The sequence below is a fragment of the Callospermophilus lateralis genome, chromosome 3 (assembly GCF_048772815.1).
Source record: "Callospermophilus lateralis isolate mCalLat2 chromosome 3, mCalLat2.hap1, whole genome shotgun sequence".
Classification (NCBI taxonomy): domain Eukaryota; kingdom Metazoa; phylum Chordata; class Mammalia; order Rodentia; family Sciuridae; genus Callospermophilus; species Callospermophilus lateralis.
Window position 1 is genome coordinate 31,887,703 of NC_135307.1, and position 17,876 is coordinate 31,905,578.

General features: G+C 36.4%; 1 protein-coding gene across 6 annotated transcripts in view; it reads right to left on the minus strand.

The window, feature by feature from the left end:
* Sipa1l1 (signal induced proliferation associated 1 like 1) overlaps window positions 1-17,876 on the minus strand; it is a 130,296-nt gene that overhangs the window by 97,754 nt on the left and 14,666 nt on the right. For all 6 annotated transcript variants that reach the window (XM_076849928.2, XM_076849927.2, XM_077109129.1 and 3 more), the window contains exons 2-3: window positions 15,835-15,965; window positions 10,435-10,623 (exon numbers count right to left, since the gene is read on the minus strand). In XM_076849928.2, coding sequence (XP_076706043.2) covers window positions 10,435-10,623; window positions 15,835-15,965 — 320 coding nt within the window. The remainder of the gene's footprint in view (window positions 1-10,434; window positions 10,624-15,834; window positions 15,966-17,876) is intronic.

Below are 17,876 nucleotides of genomic sequence, written 5' to 3' on the forward strand. Positions count from 1 at the left end.
TTGATAACTTCCTCTGTCTTCTTTGCACTTATTTTGCATGCTCTCTCTTTTTCAGTTACACAAGGTATGATCTTGGATTACTCATTTGAAACATTTTATTTATTTATTCATTTGTTATTATTACTTAGTGTTTTTGGTAGTCCTATGGATTGCACGCAGAACCTCATGCATGCTAGGCAAGTGCTCTATCACTTGAGTACAACCCCAGACCTTTTGCTTTTTATTTTAAGCCAGGGTCTTGCTAAGTTGCCGAGGCTGGCTGTGAACTTGTGATCCTCCTGCCTCAGTCTCCTGAGTCATAGGATTACAGGAATGCTCCACCTCATTGGTCACAAGACTTTTCATCTTCCTTATGCAGCATACAGTATTATAAATTTCAATTCTCAGCCAACTTAGATGCATCTTGTAAATTTTGATATATTCTCATGTTCCTTTCATTTAATAAAATTTTAAATTCCCAAAGGCTCTTTCTGGAGCTATTTCTGTTATATTTCTATTATTTCTAGTTTGAATCTACATTGTTAAGGAGATGATCTATTTTTAGGATTTCACCTTTTAAAAATTTGCTGACTTTTATAGCCCAGGATCTATGACATACGCTTCATGTTGCTTGAAAAGAATGTTCTGCTATTGTGAGGAATGTTTTGTGTTGATTAGATTCTACTAGTTGATAGTTGTGTAATTCTATATCCTTGCTGATTTTCTATCTAGTTATACAAAGAAGATTGTTAAAACCAATGTAATTATGGATCTCTTCTTAGTTTTATCAGCTTTTAGCTCATATGTTTTACAGATGTTTTATTGGGTCACAAACATCTAGTATTGCTGTTTTTTTAGGAGAATGCCTTTTCACTATTATATATTTTTCCTTCCTGTGCCTGGTAATTTTCTTTGGTCTGAATTCTATTTTATCTAATTTAACAGCCATTATGGCTTTCTTTTGATTAGCATTTGTATAATATATAAATGCAATCTTTTATATTTCAACTGAGTTTAGTCAAGTAGCCTAAAGTTCACATAACTGGATAATGTTTCACTTTAAATTCATTCTATAAATCTTTCCTTTAATTGGTATATTTAGAACATTTACATTTAAAGAAATAATTGATGTGTTAGAACTTAATTAAGTCTGCCATTTTATTTGTTGTTTATTTTCTTTATCCTGTCTTTGAAGATTGACTATGTTTTAGAATTCTATTTTGATTTACCAATACTGTTTATAGGTATCAATTTTACCAAATACACAAACTTCACCTCCTTTTAGGCTTTTTGTCTTTTACCACATATAAAATAATTGTCTGAATTTCTGTATGCACATTGATACATACCTTCAACATTGGTATAGCTTTTGCTTCAAATGCCAAAATAATGCAGGGAACTCAATAGCAAAAGTAATAATGTATATATTTACTCTATTATTTTTTCCTCCTATCTAAAACTTTAAAATCTCTTCTTCTATCTGTATTTTTAGGGTAGGTCTGCTGGTTACAAATTCTCTTGTTTTCCTTCACTGACAACATCTTGATTTGCTCTTTATTCCTGAGGGATATTTTCCCTGAACATAAAATTCTTGGTTGACAGTTCTTTTCTTTCAGCATTTAAGAAATGCCATGCCATTTCCTTCTGTCCTCTGTAGTTTCTGATAAAAAAACTCTTATTCAAAATTGTTCTTCCCCTATAATAAGATGTCATTTCTATTTTGCTTCTTTCAAGACTTTGTCTTTAGTGTTCCGAAATTTGACCATGATATATTTTGGTTGTTTTTTTTTAATTGGAAGTTTCTAGTTTCTATGTTAATGAGTTAATTGTACATATTAATTGGATACAGTGCAACAGTTCAACACATGCGCACAGTGTGCACCAATCAAGTCAGGGTAACTAGTGTCTCCATCTACTTATCATTTCCTTATGTTTGGAGCCTTCACACTCCTCTTCTAGAACTTCATAAAAGACGTAATATATTATTATAAACTACAATCACTGTGCTGCAGAACAACACTAGAGTTTTTTTTCCTAATTGTGTTTATTCAACCTCCCTGCAATATTAATTATATTTCTATGTGTCCTTAGTAAATTTTACATATTCTCAGATTGTTGCTCATTTATTTTTCCCAGATTAGACATCTAGTTTCTAAAGAGCAGAGGCAATACTTTGTTCATCTTTATAAATCCAGTACCTAGCACATAACATGTTCTCAACAAATGTGTGTCAAATTAACCAACCATGATATATTTTGCTGTGGACTTCTTTGAATTTATCTTGTTTAGCTTCTTAAATCTGAAGATTTAGGTTTTATACCAAATTGGGGAGGATTTTAGCTGTTACTTCTTTGAATACTCTTTCAAAGCCTGCCGCCTTCTTTCCCATTGTCTTCCAAGCTCCGACAATACAATTATTAAATATTATATTGCAGTAGCACAAATCCTGAGGCTCCATTTTTATTTTACATCTAACTCTTTGTTATTCAAACTGGATGGTTTCTACTGCTCCGTATTTAAGTTCACAGACTCTTTTCTCCATCTATCCCATCTTGCTGTACCTATTGAGCTTTTTATTTCCGTTGCTGTAATTTTCAGTTCTAGCATTTCCGTTTGTTTCTTACTGATATCTTCTATTTCTTCTCTTTTCTTTTTTGGTACTAGGATTAAACTCAGAGGCACTTAACCACTGAACCACATTCCCAGCACCTTCTCCTTTTTTTAATTTTTTATTTTGATGCAGGGTTTCACTAAGTTGCTTAGGGCCTTGCTAAATTGCTGACGCTGTCTTTAAACTTGTAATCTTCCTGTAAAAGTATCTGGGAGATCTTTCCATGCCAGTATATAGAAAGGTTTCCTGTTATTTTTACTTCTGCATAGTATTCTATTGATTGCAGTAGCATAGTTTCCCTATCAATGGTCATTTGAGCCACTGGGATTACAGGCATGCACCACCATGCCTGGCTTAATATCTTCTATTTCTTTGCTAAGATTTTTTTAAAATTTTTAAAAATCATGCTTTTAATTGCTTTTAAAACATTTTAATGATGGCTATAAAAAGCACTGTTAGATAATTCTAACATCTGTGTTGTCTTGGTGTTGGCATGTATTAACTCTTTCCAATTAATGTTTTCTTCATTGGTATGACTAGTGATTTTCAATTCAAATCTATATATATTGGATAATATGTTATGAGATTAGGATCTTATTTAAATCTTTTGTTAGCAGGACTCCTTTATTACCACTCTGATAGGGAGAGAAGGATATAGCTAGGTGAGGTTAAAAGTCAGTCCCAGCTCCCTATGAGTTCTCCACCGAAACCACACTTCTGGAAGCGCAGGGGTGAGCCTTACTACTCTGGGTGGTTTTCACTGCCACTACAGTGAGGACTTGAATAGATCTCATACTTGCTGGGTGTGCTCAAAGTCCTGACTCCCCACTAGGCCTCCTCTGGCACCATCATGGGGGAGCAGCGGGTGCTCCTCATTACTACTCCACAGAGAGGCAAATTCCAGCTCCCCACTTAGGCTTCTCTAGCAATGCCTCAGGAGAGTTTAGAGAAGGGGGAAGGCTGTAGCCCTTCCTTATTTGTTTTTGTGGTATTTAGTAGGAGTAGAGAGATTGTTTACAAGTTTTCTGCCTTTCTATGGCTTTGGGGATGAAGGGGCTTCTTTTGCCTGTATTTATTGGGATTTCTAGGCTGCTGCTTCTTTCAGCTCACTAACTGGGATGTATAAGCAAAACAGAAAACCCAGAGATCTTACCACTGTGCCATTCCCCAGATCCCAAGGTCCTTAGCCAGTCTGCCTTCTCCTATATTCCTTTCAAACTCTTTTCATGTTTTATTTATATCTAATATCCAGCATTATTGGCTGTATTTAGTAGGAAGAACAGGGGGAAAATACATTTCATATTTCCGGAGGCCAAAGTCTCAACTTAGTTTAAGAAAATATTTCGTCCAGTCTTTCTTGTCATTCTCAGTGGGTAGTTGGTCTTCATTAAGCTACTCTGCCACTGATGGAAGACTCTGGCCATTTGTTTTAAACCTTCAATATTCATATTGACAGCACTCATTTTGATTTGATTTTCATAAACATAACTCTTTTAACTACTTCCTGAAGATAAGTCTCTATATTGTCCTCCAGAAAGAATGACAGAGACTGGGAAAAAAAAACAATTATTGATAGGAAAAAAATGCTAGTTTAAAATTGTATCCATATTGGAAATTACTAACAAAAATAACATTTGGATACTGGGTAGGAAAGTTTTTTAAAAGTATTTGATACATAGTTTCAAAATTATTTATATATACTTAAAGATATATCCTAACCTATTTTTATCTTTGGCATAATATAAATGAAACAGTCTACACATGCTAATAATTTTATCTAACAATGTGTTGTGTAAAATTTCTCACAAAATAAAAAAAATGTATGGGGTATTTATAAAAAACAAATTTCAATTATGTAGGAAAAGACTCTTAATTGTAGCATTGTTTGTAACAGAAAAAAGGTTGGAATCAACCCAAATGACCATTGATAGGGAAACTATGCTACCGCAATACAATGGAATACTATGCAGAAGTAAAAATAACAGGAAACCTTTTTATGTACTGTCATGGAAAGATCTCCTAGATACTTTTACTAAGTAAGAAAGGAAGTGTCTTACATTTTATATAAAGAAATAAAACTGTGTATGCATATTTGGTAGTATCTGAATACAGAAATACAGAAACACTGTATACAAGAAATCATAAAAGTGGTAACTATAAAGGAGTGGAGAGAAGGGCAATAGAAAGAATGGAAATGAGACCCCTCAACATTAAATTAATGGTCTTACTACGTCTATTTTCAAACTTTTATTACCCACTCAAATCCTAGAGGAAGAAACTAGTTTAACTTTTTATTTTAAAGCTGATTTTAAAATATAATTAATAATTCACAATAAAGAAGATTGAAAGGTTTGCTGTTATTCTGTAATATTTGTATTTTCTGTATTCTATGAACCAAAGAATCCTCACTGCAAGTGCCTCTTCATCTTGCTGTACTCCATCACTGCAAACTGCAGTCCTACCACAGCCATGTCCCCCAAATGCCAATGCTATCAGTCAGCCAATCACAGGGTCTTCTCATTGGAGAGATACAGCCATCCTGTCATCCAATTCAGCCTTGGTTGGGCAAAAGAACTGGGATAGGCCAGCACAGGGTAACCACTCCTTGCAAACAGGACAAAGCTGTGGCTGCCCCTATCTCCATTTCCTGACCTGATGGCTGACAGGTACAATTTGGTAGCCACCTGACTTTTAAACACTATCTAAAAGAAGATTTAAACTCTAGGAATGACAATTGTTCTGCTAAAGCGTCATTCACAGAAAATTGGTTTTGGAAAGAATGTTTCCCTTTGGGTCATTTTTCAAAATAGCTGCTGGAAATCAACAAAGAAAACGGCTGGTCAAACTCATTTATCTTCACAATAAAACATTACAACGTGGCAATGAATAGGATTTAAGTCAGCAGAGAATTTCATTCATGTCCTTAATCAAAAGATAAGTACTATTTATTATGGAATAAATATTGCTTTTTTCCTTTCATCCATTCTTGATATAAATTGCAGACATAAATTAAATATTACTTTCCTTCTACTCTAAATTCGATAACTTAAAGAGTAACTTTAAAAAACTGAGAACCCAATAAGTATTTTCATTTGGGCACATTTTTAATAAACATCTAGGAACCAAATGAAGATACTCATGTAGGCAAAAATCACTTCCTTGTACATGAAACCTGACATTTCCTAGTGAAAATGGGCCTACCAATTTCATAAATGCAAACTGGCAATTGTGCTTTAAATATTTATGAGCCTGCCATACTCCAATTTTACTTGGGCTTAACATGTTACACTTAATACTAGGCATTGAAGCCTATGGCAATTAGACTCGGAGCCATTGTTCCAGTTTCCTCCCCGTGCATGGGGAGGGCAGGGAGGATAAGTTGTGTGGCGTATTGGTTGATAACATGGGCTCTGGAGTCTGTATGCCTGGACTCAAGACTAGCCTCCACAGATCCTAACTGTGATCAGCCTCTTTGTGCCTCAGTGCACTTGTATGCAAAACAGTAATAATAGCACCTACATTAAAGGATTCTGAGGAATAATTAAAATAATTCATGCAAACTGCTTCACACAGTATCTGACTTAAGTCACGGCTCAATCAAAATTCCCTATTCTATTGCTCTCCTGCATGTGCCTCACACTCCTGTTCAACTAGACTGCTTCCCACCCCATAAGAGCACTCTGCTCTTGTCCCTCTGTACTTCATTCTCACTATTTTGAGTCTGGAGCGACCTACTGTTTATTCTTTGGCCTGATGAAATTTTCTTCCCCTTTAAGATGCATCTCATTCTGTGGACCAACATGACTTGCCCCTGTTGGCTTGTACCTCCATTACTCTCTGTTTGCAGTTCTCTTATATTAACCCTGACATCCATTACAGTAATTTATGACCTTGCCTCCTTCATGTATAAGGTCTGTGTCTTACTAGGCTATTTATTCTCTATTGTATTTAACAATCTGCCAGGAGTGGTACTTAAAAAGCACTTACTGGATTTGAAATGGTCATACTTACTTGTAAAAGCATAATATGTTACCCATAACAGATGTTCTCTCATAGAAAGTTTATTAAGATTAAAAGAGCTCACACATGTAAAGGGTGACTAACAAGCTATTATTTTATAATTAACAACAAAAACTAACATTTCTTGAATGTCTACTTATGTGCCCAGCGTGGTATTAAGTATTATACATGTGTGAATTCCTTAAAACACGGGTAGGTGTGATAATTCCCCTTGCAGAGTAGATGAGATATAGGAGTTTTAAAAATAACTACTAAAGAAAAATGGTTAAGATATGTCAAATTTAAAAATAATGAAACTGGCCATATGATTTAAAAAGTTGAAGCTGGGGGTGGTGGCACATGCATGTAATCCCAAGCAACTTACAGAGCTGAAGCAGGAGGATTGCAAATACCCACCTGGACAACTCAGCAAGACTCTATCTCAAAAATAAAAGAGAAAAAGTTCTGGAGATGTAGCTCAGTGGTAGAGCACCCTGGGTTTCAATTCCTCATAATGCATACAAAACAACAACAACGACAACAAAACAAACTAGAATAGAGTAGTGGAATCCCTTAATACTTCACAATATAGTTTTAAGGATCAAAATAATTCAAGAAATGGAAAGGTAAAGGAAAATTTTCAAATCTTAAAAATGAAAGGCAGTATTACGTGAATTTGTATCCAGTGTTCAGGATCACTAAAGATGAGAGGAAAGTAAATGGGCCTAGAACCGCTGTAAGCCACAAACCCCTCAAGTGTAAAACAGGCCAGTAACTAACTGGAAGGGACAACTCAGGGTTGCTGTGAAGGTTGAATCAGATGATGCCAGTAAAGTGATTGAAACAGAGTAACAATGAAACACATATCCATGTAATCTGTTTCTATCGTGATATATGTTCTCAGTTGTCTAATAAATGAAGATATAAGACATGATGCATGAACAAAATCCAAAGTTCATTCAAATTTTCTGAGGCTCCAAGTGTTCTCAATTCTAGCCAGTTTGAAAACACTGTCAAGTTAGTTTTTATCTTTTCTCACTGTCATTTTACATAACAGTAGAAGTAGACATCAATAACAACAAAGGCTCAGAAAGGCATAAAGAAGGAGAATGTGAATGCCAGGATAAGCCACAAAGGATGTATTTATTTTCTAAAATGAATTTCTTTGGAATTCAAGGAAATGCCTACTTCTAATCCCACTTGCATATCATTGTCAAGTCAAATAAGAAACAAATTATTAGATCTTTGTGCAATGCTTTCTTGTATACTTTACAAATAAAATTTTAATGCTTTTCTTCTGTTCATTTTACGTTTTCATACTGATAAAGAAATAAAGCACCACGGATTTGAAAGGCAAAATGTACAATATAGCGAACAAATTGTGTTTTCTTTTTCCAAGCATAATTTTATAAACCATTTAATGAGAATAGAAATCATTTTTAAAAATTTAAAAGGAGACTTAAAAATTCCCTTTGGTGAGTCTGGTTTCCTGGTATCACACTGTGAATCACTTTAAATCGAGGCTATATAAAGTTTAAAATTTTTAAAAATGATGACACAGATGGAAAATAAAAATGCTTTGCAATGATTCATATGCGTATCCCCTACAGTACATGCATTTCTTTTTAAAATCTGCATTTCTAAAGGCACCAAAATAATCAGTTTCTACAAAAGGTTCCAAGGCATTAATGAGATTTATGAGATTTCCTATGGAAAAAAAACTGCTGTGCTGAAGTATGCTGTCATCTGCTGTATACCAGCACAATCCTGGCTTTGAATGCTATGAATGGAAACAGAGATGACAGGAGAGAAGCCAAGTGGTAGTGTGCCCTTTGGTCTAGATACAGAGCTGCTCACATAGGACAGCATGCTTTAAACTTTTACATTACTGCTGAGGAAAAGCTGCCTAATACTAAAACCCTATTCAATGAGATAACGTATGTAAAGCACTTCTTTCCAAAATAAAATCAGAGAAAATCACTGCCAAATTTTAATTTTTAATTAAACAAAATAACTATCATATATTACCATTAATAATTTGTGAAGAGAAGGATATTTCAACATCTCCAAGTAGGAGAACCATAATTACAAAATAATGGCCAATTTATGAATTAAATAAATTTAACTCTGGGTGAATTCATTATAGGACTCTTATCTTCCTTGTATGAAGGAACCATGAAATGTTCACCACAACACAGCACCATCTGCAGTCCAACATTTTGCAATCATTAACAGAGGACAAAAATGTGCCAGAAATCTATGAAATATCTATAATTGGAGTATTTTATTTGATATGTTTAAAATAAGGGTAAATGATAATAAACAACTTCTTTATATAAAATATTCTGTCCTAATATAAATTTAGGATGTTAAGTATATGATTATATTATCAATGCCTAAGTGGGTTTATTTATTCTCTTTAATAAGCACAGTCACTGAAATGACTGAATCAATAAAGTTGAACCTAATCATCATTTTTCTGCTCCTCCTTTTTTAGAATAAATTGCCCAGAATATTTACTGGAAAACAGCCTTCAAAGTAGTAAGTTTATGCATTAGTTATTTTCTGAAACACACAAAGTGCTTCAATTTACATGTTATACACATGGATACTATCAGCATTCTTTAAATACACATGTTGAATAGACAGTTGGCACATTATGAAAAGCAAAATGGATAGAAAAAGCATGAATTAGAAAAGTTAAATCCAACTATTGGTTCATTTTATATTCTTATGGTTTGATTAAAATAATAAATATATCTTAAAACTTATTTTTTTCAAATTTATATCTGTTTTAATAAACTTGGAATTTATAAAATTAAGGAAACATCATCAAAAGTTTTCAGAAAATGACATTACCTAGACCACTTTCACTTTTTGAGGAATTTTTAAAATGCAATGGTAAAACTACTTTTACCCATTGCTAGGGTGCAATATGGCTGAAGTGCTAAAAGTTAAAGTAAGATTACACAAGTGTAACCTCTACAAAATTAGCACATATGTTCAAATTACTCCAAGCAGAATGTGGATAACATTCTCTGGTTAGAGAAAGTTTCAGATGTTAACTCTTCTTCCTTTAGGCAACCTTTATATGGATTATCCTATCATGCATTAGCCTCAAAAGGACTCTACATTTTGGAATGTGAAGTATTAAGGAAGTGAATCATAAGCATTTTAATCTGTGGTATTTATTGGGCCCCAAATTTTAAAATTTTATGTTTATAAATCTTGGCTAAAATTTATTTTTGGTGTTACTAATGGTTTTAAAGTCTAAGTTTTTAAGAATGGTGGGACAGAGCAACTAACAACTTAGACTCCGAGGCAGATGACTGATCCCTGGCTCCACAACTTATTAACTCTGAGAAATTTGATTTATTATGTAATCTCTCTGTGCCCCAGATTTCTTATCTTTGAAATGGGTAATAACAGCACATACTCTTGAGGTTGGGAGATTATATGGGATAACATTTAAGGTACTTAGAACATAGCCTGATGAATATGCTCATTAGTGTTAGCCCCTATTATTACTGTACTAATTATTATAATGTAATAACATCATTATGCTTATTGTTACTATTATTATTACTACAACTTACTCCCAGATATTTGAAAAATCTACTACATGTATAGAAGAGTATCAAGAGAGATGAACATAGCTTAAGAACATAGTTTCAGTTCTGGCACTGAGGATTTCATTGGAGGAGCAATGTTCCAGGAGTTAAGAAAACAGAAAATTAGAATTCTTATTAATAAGTGGTATCAGTTTTCTCTACCAAAAAAGAAATACTAAGGCCTGTATCCTAGAAGCTAAGCAGCAATAATGTGCTCTGCTGAAAGCCACTCACCCCTTGTTCATCCAGCTTCATGAGCTGCTCTGTGACTTTGGGAGTGTTGAAGGCCAACCGCAGGCATTGGACATTGAGCTCGGGGATCACGTGCTCCAGCACTTCTTTCAAAGGAAGCCCTCTAGCGGTCGAGTGCTTTGCTGTTGAAGGAATAGCATCTTCCAAGACAGAACCTCTCAGTGTCATGAGCTGAAAGAGAGACAGGTGGCACAGGGAGGCTTCTCAGGGGGCATGAAATTGTTGAATAGGTCACATGCTCTGGAGGCCTATCTTGCAGGCTCCTTACTGAGCTGGGAAATGACTTTTGTTGATTGAACCAATGAGGAACAAAGATTGTGAAGAGTGAGATAACAAACTTTACACATAAAAAATTAGGTCAATATTTTCAAAAGTCCAACACAAGTTCACAGGAATTCATGATAAAGTATTCCAAGGATACTTAGGTAAGTGGCACATAAAACATTTCCTTAAAAAGTCAGTAAGAGGGCTGGGGTTATGGCTCAGTGGTCGAGCGCTTGCCTAGCATGCTTGAGGCACTTAATTCGATCCTCAGCACCACATAAATGTAAAATAAAGATATTGTGTCCACTTAAAACTAAAAAATAAATATTTTTTTTAAAAAGTCAGTAAGAGCAAGATTTCTGTATGGCCATACAATGCCACAAAGCATGCTAACAAAGAAGTTAAGGAGATACCCCAGAGAGACATCTGTAGAAAAAATGCATAGAATTTGAAGGTTGCACTTTTGAATTATAAAAGGTAAATGCCAGGATAAAGTTTTAAGTTTCATAATGCTTTATTGACAAGCATAAACTGTTCACATCTCCAAATGCCGCTATAATAGGACAATGATTATAGTACAGCAGTACAGCAGTAGAAATTGCTTTATGTTTTCCCTTCTTTCTTAAAATATCTTCTATTATAAAATAGAAGCAAAGACATCTCTTTACATAATGATGATTTGCTGGAGCAAGTTAACTAGACATGAAGCCTGACATGCTCTTAATTTCCAAAAATTTTCACATGGCAAAATTGTTGCCATAATATAAATACTGTTTGATGGCATAAGAAATGCACCAAACTGAACAAATACCCAGTAAATGTGTAGGTTGTAAGACATTCTACTGCAATCAGAAAGCTGACAGAGGAGTACCTATGAAGGGAAGTGTGTGGCGCGGAAGAGGGTGAGAGATGAGAAATACACAAGTGCGACCAGGGAGAGAAGTGTTTACTCAGAAAAGTATAAGGAGACCAAGTCCTACGAGGCCAGAGACACAGGTGACTCAGGGAATAATGGAAGGCCCTGGCAGAAGAAATGGCATTAGAAAGGGATTGTAGAATAAAGGAACAATTTCTACAAAAAGAAAATATCAGATAAGATGAGCAAAGGTATAGAGATAGGAAAAACCAGGGTGAAAGAAGAGGAGTGATTGCTACAGCTGGACCAGAAAGAACCAGGGAGGAGTGATGATGGAGCTGTGAGCTGGGGGGAGCCAGGACCCACAGCAGAAGACCCTGAGGCTGACTGAGGGATGTGCACCTCATCACTCTCCTGTGTGATCACAGGACACATTCAGATGGGGAAAACGATATATAATTTCAGAAACTAAATTGGCAAATGAGATATGAGAGGAAGAAACTGGAAGCAGAGAATACAGTTAGGAAGCTAAAAGTCTTTAGGTAACAGGCAAAGAAGGCATGATATAAGATTAGCAGGGAAAAGGAAATCCAAAGGAAGCATGGCCAGGAAGTAAAATCTGTAATATCTGCCAACTGATGGAGGGAAGAGAGATAGAGGTTAGGGAAAACAAAGTGTATCAGTATCTTACTCTCAACAGAAGAAATGGTACTGGAGGTATTTGCAATATATTTATTTAATGAGGATCTTCTACCCTTAAATGATTTCAAATAACGCATAGAAAAATCATCATTTACATACTATCTCATTTGACAGAAAGTATTGTACTGATATTTTCATTAATGGCTTCCAGAAACAAGGAGAAGAGTCTTCATAAAAATCTTTGGGTTTCTGAGTTTAAAAATACTCATATGCCAGAAGACTGTTCACAAACAAACCACTATATCTACAAATTAATGGAAGGACTTTTTTGTTGATGTTTTGCAATGACTGACTTCTACTGAGATGAAAGAGATTGGCTTCTGTCTCTGTTACATGGATGCCATTCACTAAAGCCATGGGAGTGCCAATGTCAATGCCATGACCGTGTTTTCTTTTTTTTTTTTCCAATATACTGATTGGCTTGGGAAGTCCTTAATATAAAGTTAAGTGTTATTTTGTTGTACATCTAATAAACAAGTGAACTGACTGAACCACAAGGTCCAGGAGTGTGGGCAGGACCAACATTTAAAAATACCTCTACCAATGGGCATTAGCAATTTCACCTCCATGGCAAGTCTTATACAGGCATTAAAATTGAACCATATATAAAGATTATTTTTCTTGGAAAGCAAAAAATTACAGATAAGTTAGTGGTGATCAATTAAATAAACAGTAGAGGAAATAAATGCTGGAGGGAGGGAGAAAAGAAAAAAAAAGGAGAAAAGAGAAGAGAGGGAAAAAGGGAAGAAGGGAGGAGAAAAGAGAGAAAGGACAGTTTAATTTTATTATAATTTTTCTTCTCTTGAGATTCTGGGATGGAACCCAAGGCCATGCACATGCTAGACAAGTGTTCGACTATGATTCTTCACCCCCAGTCCCTTGAAGGGACTACTTTAGGCATTAGGCGTATAGTAAAGAACAACTCAGATAAAAGTTTCCACCCTCACAGAGCTTACAATTAAGTAAGCAAACAAAATTTAAAAGCACAATATGTAGGATAGTGTTAAGAGTTACTGAAACATAAAGCATGGAATCAAATTTAAAATGGGGTTTGGGTGGGATTCAATGGTACATCACTTGCCTAGCATGTGTGAGGCTCTGAGTTCAACTGGGACCATCAAAACCAAACCAGACAACAACAACAAAAATGTCATAAATGGGGAGGGAATAGAAATTTTAGACCCCGATGCGGAGGAAGGTCCCTCTGATGTTATCAGAGAAGGCCAGAGGGAAGAACATGGGGAAGATGTTGTCAGAGGGGAGAATAGGAAGTACTGAAATCCAGAGGCACAGGTATCCTGAGGTCACCTAGAGGGGAAGGAGGCCTCTGTGGCTGCAAGAGACTGAGCAGTAGGAGTTATGGGAGATCCTGAGATGAGGTGTCAGAGACAGCTGGGAAGTAGATATGCCAGGTCACTGAGTTATCAAGGACTCTGGCTTTTACTCAGGAGGATATGGAGAACTTTGAAGGGATTTTGAAGGAGGATGAGGCAGATATGGATTACATTTCAAAGAGATTCCCTCTGAGCTAAAAGGAAGCCCAGGTTCAGGGCAGAAGCAGGGAAAGGAGTTCTCAGAGCAAGGTCCAGGTTTGGGGGTGAGAATGGTTGAGATCTAGACTTGCAGTATTTTGAAGACAATGGACAAAGATTGCTTAAAGAACAGATTTGGGGGCAGGAGGAAAAGAGAAGAGTCAAAATGTGACTTCAAGGTTTCTGATCTGAACAACTACAATCCCCAGGTTACCAGGAACTGAATATCAATCTTTAACAACAAATGGCCATGGTATATTTTGTTGGATGATTGGTTTTGAGGCACTAGGAACTGAACCCTAGAACTTTCTGCCATTGAGCCACATTCTCAACCCCTTTTTCTTTTTAGTTTTGAAACAGGGTCTCACTAAGCCCAGGCTGGTATTGAGATTGCCCACTGCCAGCCTGATCCTCCTGGGTCACTAGGAATATGTAAGCAGTGCCACAACACCTGGCTAGCCCCAGTGTTGTGAACAGCATTTGACATGGGCACTTATAACAACAAAGGTGAAGGAAAAGGACCAAGGAAAAGAACAAAAAGGCTAACCCTGTGACCATAAACCAGAGGGAGGAGTCAGGAGCCAAGTGGGAAGAGGTGAGAGAATAGGAGGGAAAGACAACTGTGGTTCCCAGGGCACAGCTGAGTCAAGATGTTGAAGAGTGACCAGCAGAAGCCAGAGGCAGAGTCTGAGAAAGAAAGGGCCCCGAGGAAACTCCAGTACTCTGCAGGAAGGATGGGATAGGACAGTGGCAAGAAGCTTTGGCTAATGGATAAAAATACCAACAAAAAGGAAGCAAATGATGGGGTTAAAATAAAATAGCCCTGGGAGGGGGAAAAAGATACAACAGAAAGGACGAAAACATTTGGAAGTAAGATGAGGGTATTCACAGAAATCTTGTGGATCTGGGAAGCTGGACAAGGGCAGCTGCCTGTGTCTACCTGCCAACACAGGACACTCCATAGAGGTGGCACATGGCTAAACCAGCAGCTTTGAAAGTGGGAAGGGACAGCTCTTCATTTCTCCGTGGCTGCTGTAAACACCACATTAGATTTAAAATGTTGTTGTTAAAATCCCTATTTTTAATTTCCCCAGAGTTCAAGCTTAGGAACAGTTACTAAGTGAAGTCAACTCCTGAAACTACCCTTGATTCAATAGGGGAAATGAAAACAAATGTCCTATTTAAACCAGTTTTAAAACCATTATTTTCTAGATACCTCAAGGGTGTATTAGGCATTAATGCATAAGAATGATCTTAAAGAGAATTTAGGATTAAAGTTGAGAGGAAACACACTGATAACTGGGACAATAATACCTATGTTTAGGGAAAAAATAAGTAAATAAAAAATCCCATGATCCCAAACTTGTTCACAATTTTAAAAAGCTTTGTTGGCTATTTTAGTTTTGCTTTTCTTTTTTTTAACCAGAGTTTCACTTTAAGATGAAAACCCATATATTATATGTATTTAGACTCTAAAAGAGCCTGTTCAACCCACAAATGGAGAGTCTCTGGTTCCAACTGTGTTATAGGCTTATACAGTGTATGTCCAAGGTGCAGCAAAGCGAGGGTAGGAGACATAAAGTTCCCTTTGCTCTTCTTGGCTCAAAAAATGTCCTCTGCCATAACCTGGACAACAGAGCTAAGTTTCAGGTGACCCGCTCTCCTCCACCAGCATGCCCATTTCTCAAGTTGGCTGGTGCTTTCCAGCTGTCCTGAGTGGGATTATGCAACTCCCACTTGTGATTCTGAAGGCTCCGATCCCTTAGGTGACACTTCACAGACAGATCTTTCTCTGAATCAGAACTGCCAGTCATCTACTGCATCTATCCAGAGCTAGAATGCAGAATGGACCCAGAACTACCCACCTGGCCTGCCTCCATTGTCACCAGTGTGAAGATAGGAGGAGCATTGCTTGCTCCAAGGACACTGTGACCTTGTGCTATTGAATCTGCTATTGCTCTGCAACTGCTACTACTTTACTTTTTCCTACTTCAATTAGGCTTCAAGTCTTTCTTATCTAGAACTTACCTCACTAGTTCGAAAGATCATCCGGTAGTTGTATGGAGATCCATTTTCCTTCATTTCTTCTGGTTTTTCCCTTCGTATGCTCACAGCAACTGGACCAAGATTCTCATCGGCACCAAAATAGTTCCAGTGTTCTTAGGTAAAATAAGACAAAACCAAGTCAGAAAACTTACTTAACACTTGCAAATATTAGATTCTGCTCAGTATTTACTATCGCCACTCAGAAATTACTCTATCAATAAAATGTAAGCACACTTAATAGGTGTCCTTCAATGAGTTTTAAAAAATTAAGGCTACATAGGTTTCATTCTGGAGGAGATAACACTGAACAGAGAGGGCCTGCTGGGTTGTTTATTATGCCATAGCTAAATACTCTACCATAATTTCTTAGAAGAAATTTGTGTTTTTTTCCCCATATTCTACCATTTTAGTAAGCTAAACTCTGTGTGCTCCTTGATTAGGGAAGGTTTTTGTCAGTATTTTAGTTTTCGCTAATTTTTTTTTTTTTTTAATTATTGAGAGTAGAGTTTGAGGAGAGCAAAATTTCCCCCAGATTAAAAATATGTCCCCAGTTTGGAGAGAGGAACAAGATGTCTGATGGAGTAACTGAGCTTCTGAGTGCCCCAGGGAGGCAGAAGCCTGAATACAGGGCTCTGGGCATTACCAATGATTCCCATGTAGTGAGCACAAAAGGTACTCAGCAAAGCCACTGAACCCAAGGGCTTGTGTGGGCTGGTTGGACAGGCAACTCCTAGGCAACCAGAGTGACCAGGTGATGATGAGTCTGGGGCCTTTCATCAGTGTACACAACTGCCCAACAACCCAACCCTAGGCACATCCTTGGGAGCAGGGGAAAGTCCCCACATGACTGGTGTCGAATGTACTTTTCATCTGACAAGAAGGAAGGTGGGGATCGAAATTAAGTTAATTTATAAAAAATGTTGAGTTGATATTTACTGGGCACCTAAATATATAAGATTCTTTTAAAAATCAAATTTGTTGCTATGTATATGAGATGTTCACAGATGAGAAAATCCATACAACACAGAAATATATGAAAAGTGAGAGTAGATAACTTATTCTTCAAACCTCCAAAATATTTTCTTTACATTGTTCCTTTACACGTGAAATGACTAAATGACCAACTTGTGAAATGGTACATTATTTGCATACAAAATGCACAACTATTTGAAAATTCATGTTATTTCCATACAAAATATATAAGTATTTGAAAATCCATGTGAATAATAAAAAATTATAGCATAACACATCTAATCATGTGGTTTTAAAGTTTAGATAATGTATAAAAGCATAAATAAATACTAAAGCACAATTACAAGAAAAAAATCATAAATATTGAGGGCTCTTTAAGAATATTATAATCCATGGAAATTCAAAATAAGAAAAACACACAATGGGAATACAGGCAACAAACGTCTCGTTATGGACAACTGAGAAACAACCCAATAAATGTCACAGAATTCATGTACAAACATTCATGTACACCCTTTAAAGCACAGCACATGAGAATCACACTCAGAGGTTATTTACTCTTACTTTGCACACAATTCTAATAAGCTTGCTTGTCTGGTCTTCAAGCCCACTGCTTTATTTCAGAGGTGTGATAACTCCAGATGTTGACAAAGTCCAGGGTGTAGGGCTCATACAGACTTGCATGCAGACAGCAATGTGATAGAACAACTGACAACAAGGAAGAAAACAGAAAGGGAGGAGACAGAAATAGTATAAAAAAGCGGACAAGAACTTAAAGAAAAACAAGACAGCAATCTGGGGCCACTTACTGAAGGAGCAAAGAGCTTCAATTAACACACTTCAATACTCTCCGAGGATGTTTTAACACTGCACTACAGGACAACAGCGGATGTGTCAAAGATGAGCGTGAGTTGCATTCATTATAATCTGCTCCTTGCACTTTACAGATCAGTCACAACCAACTCTAGAAACTCTTTAAATATACCCCATGTACCTCAAGAAGGGCAGGTGGAGACACAGGGCCACTATTAACTCTTCACGGAAAACCTCAA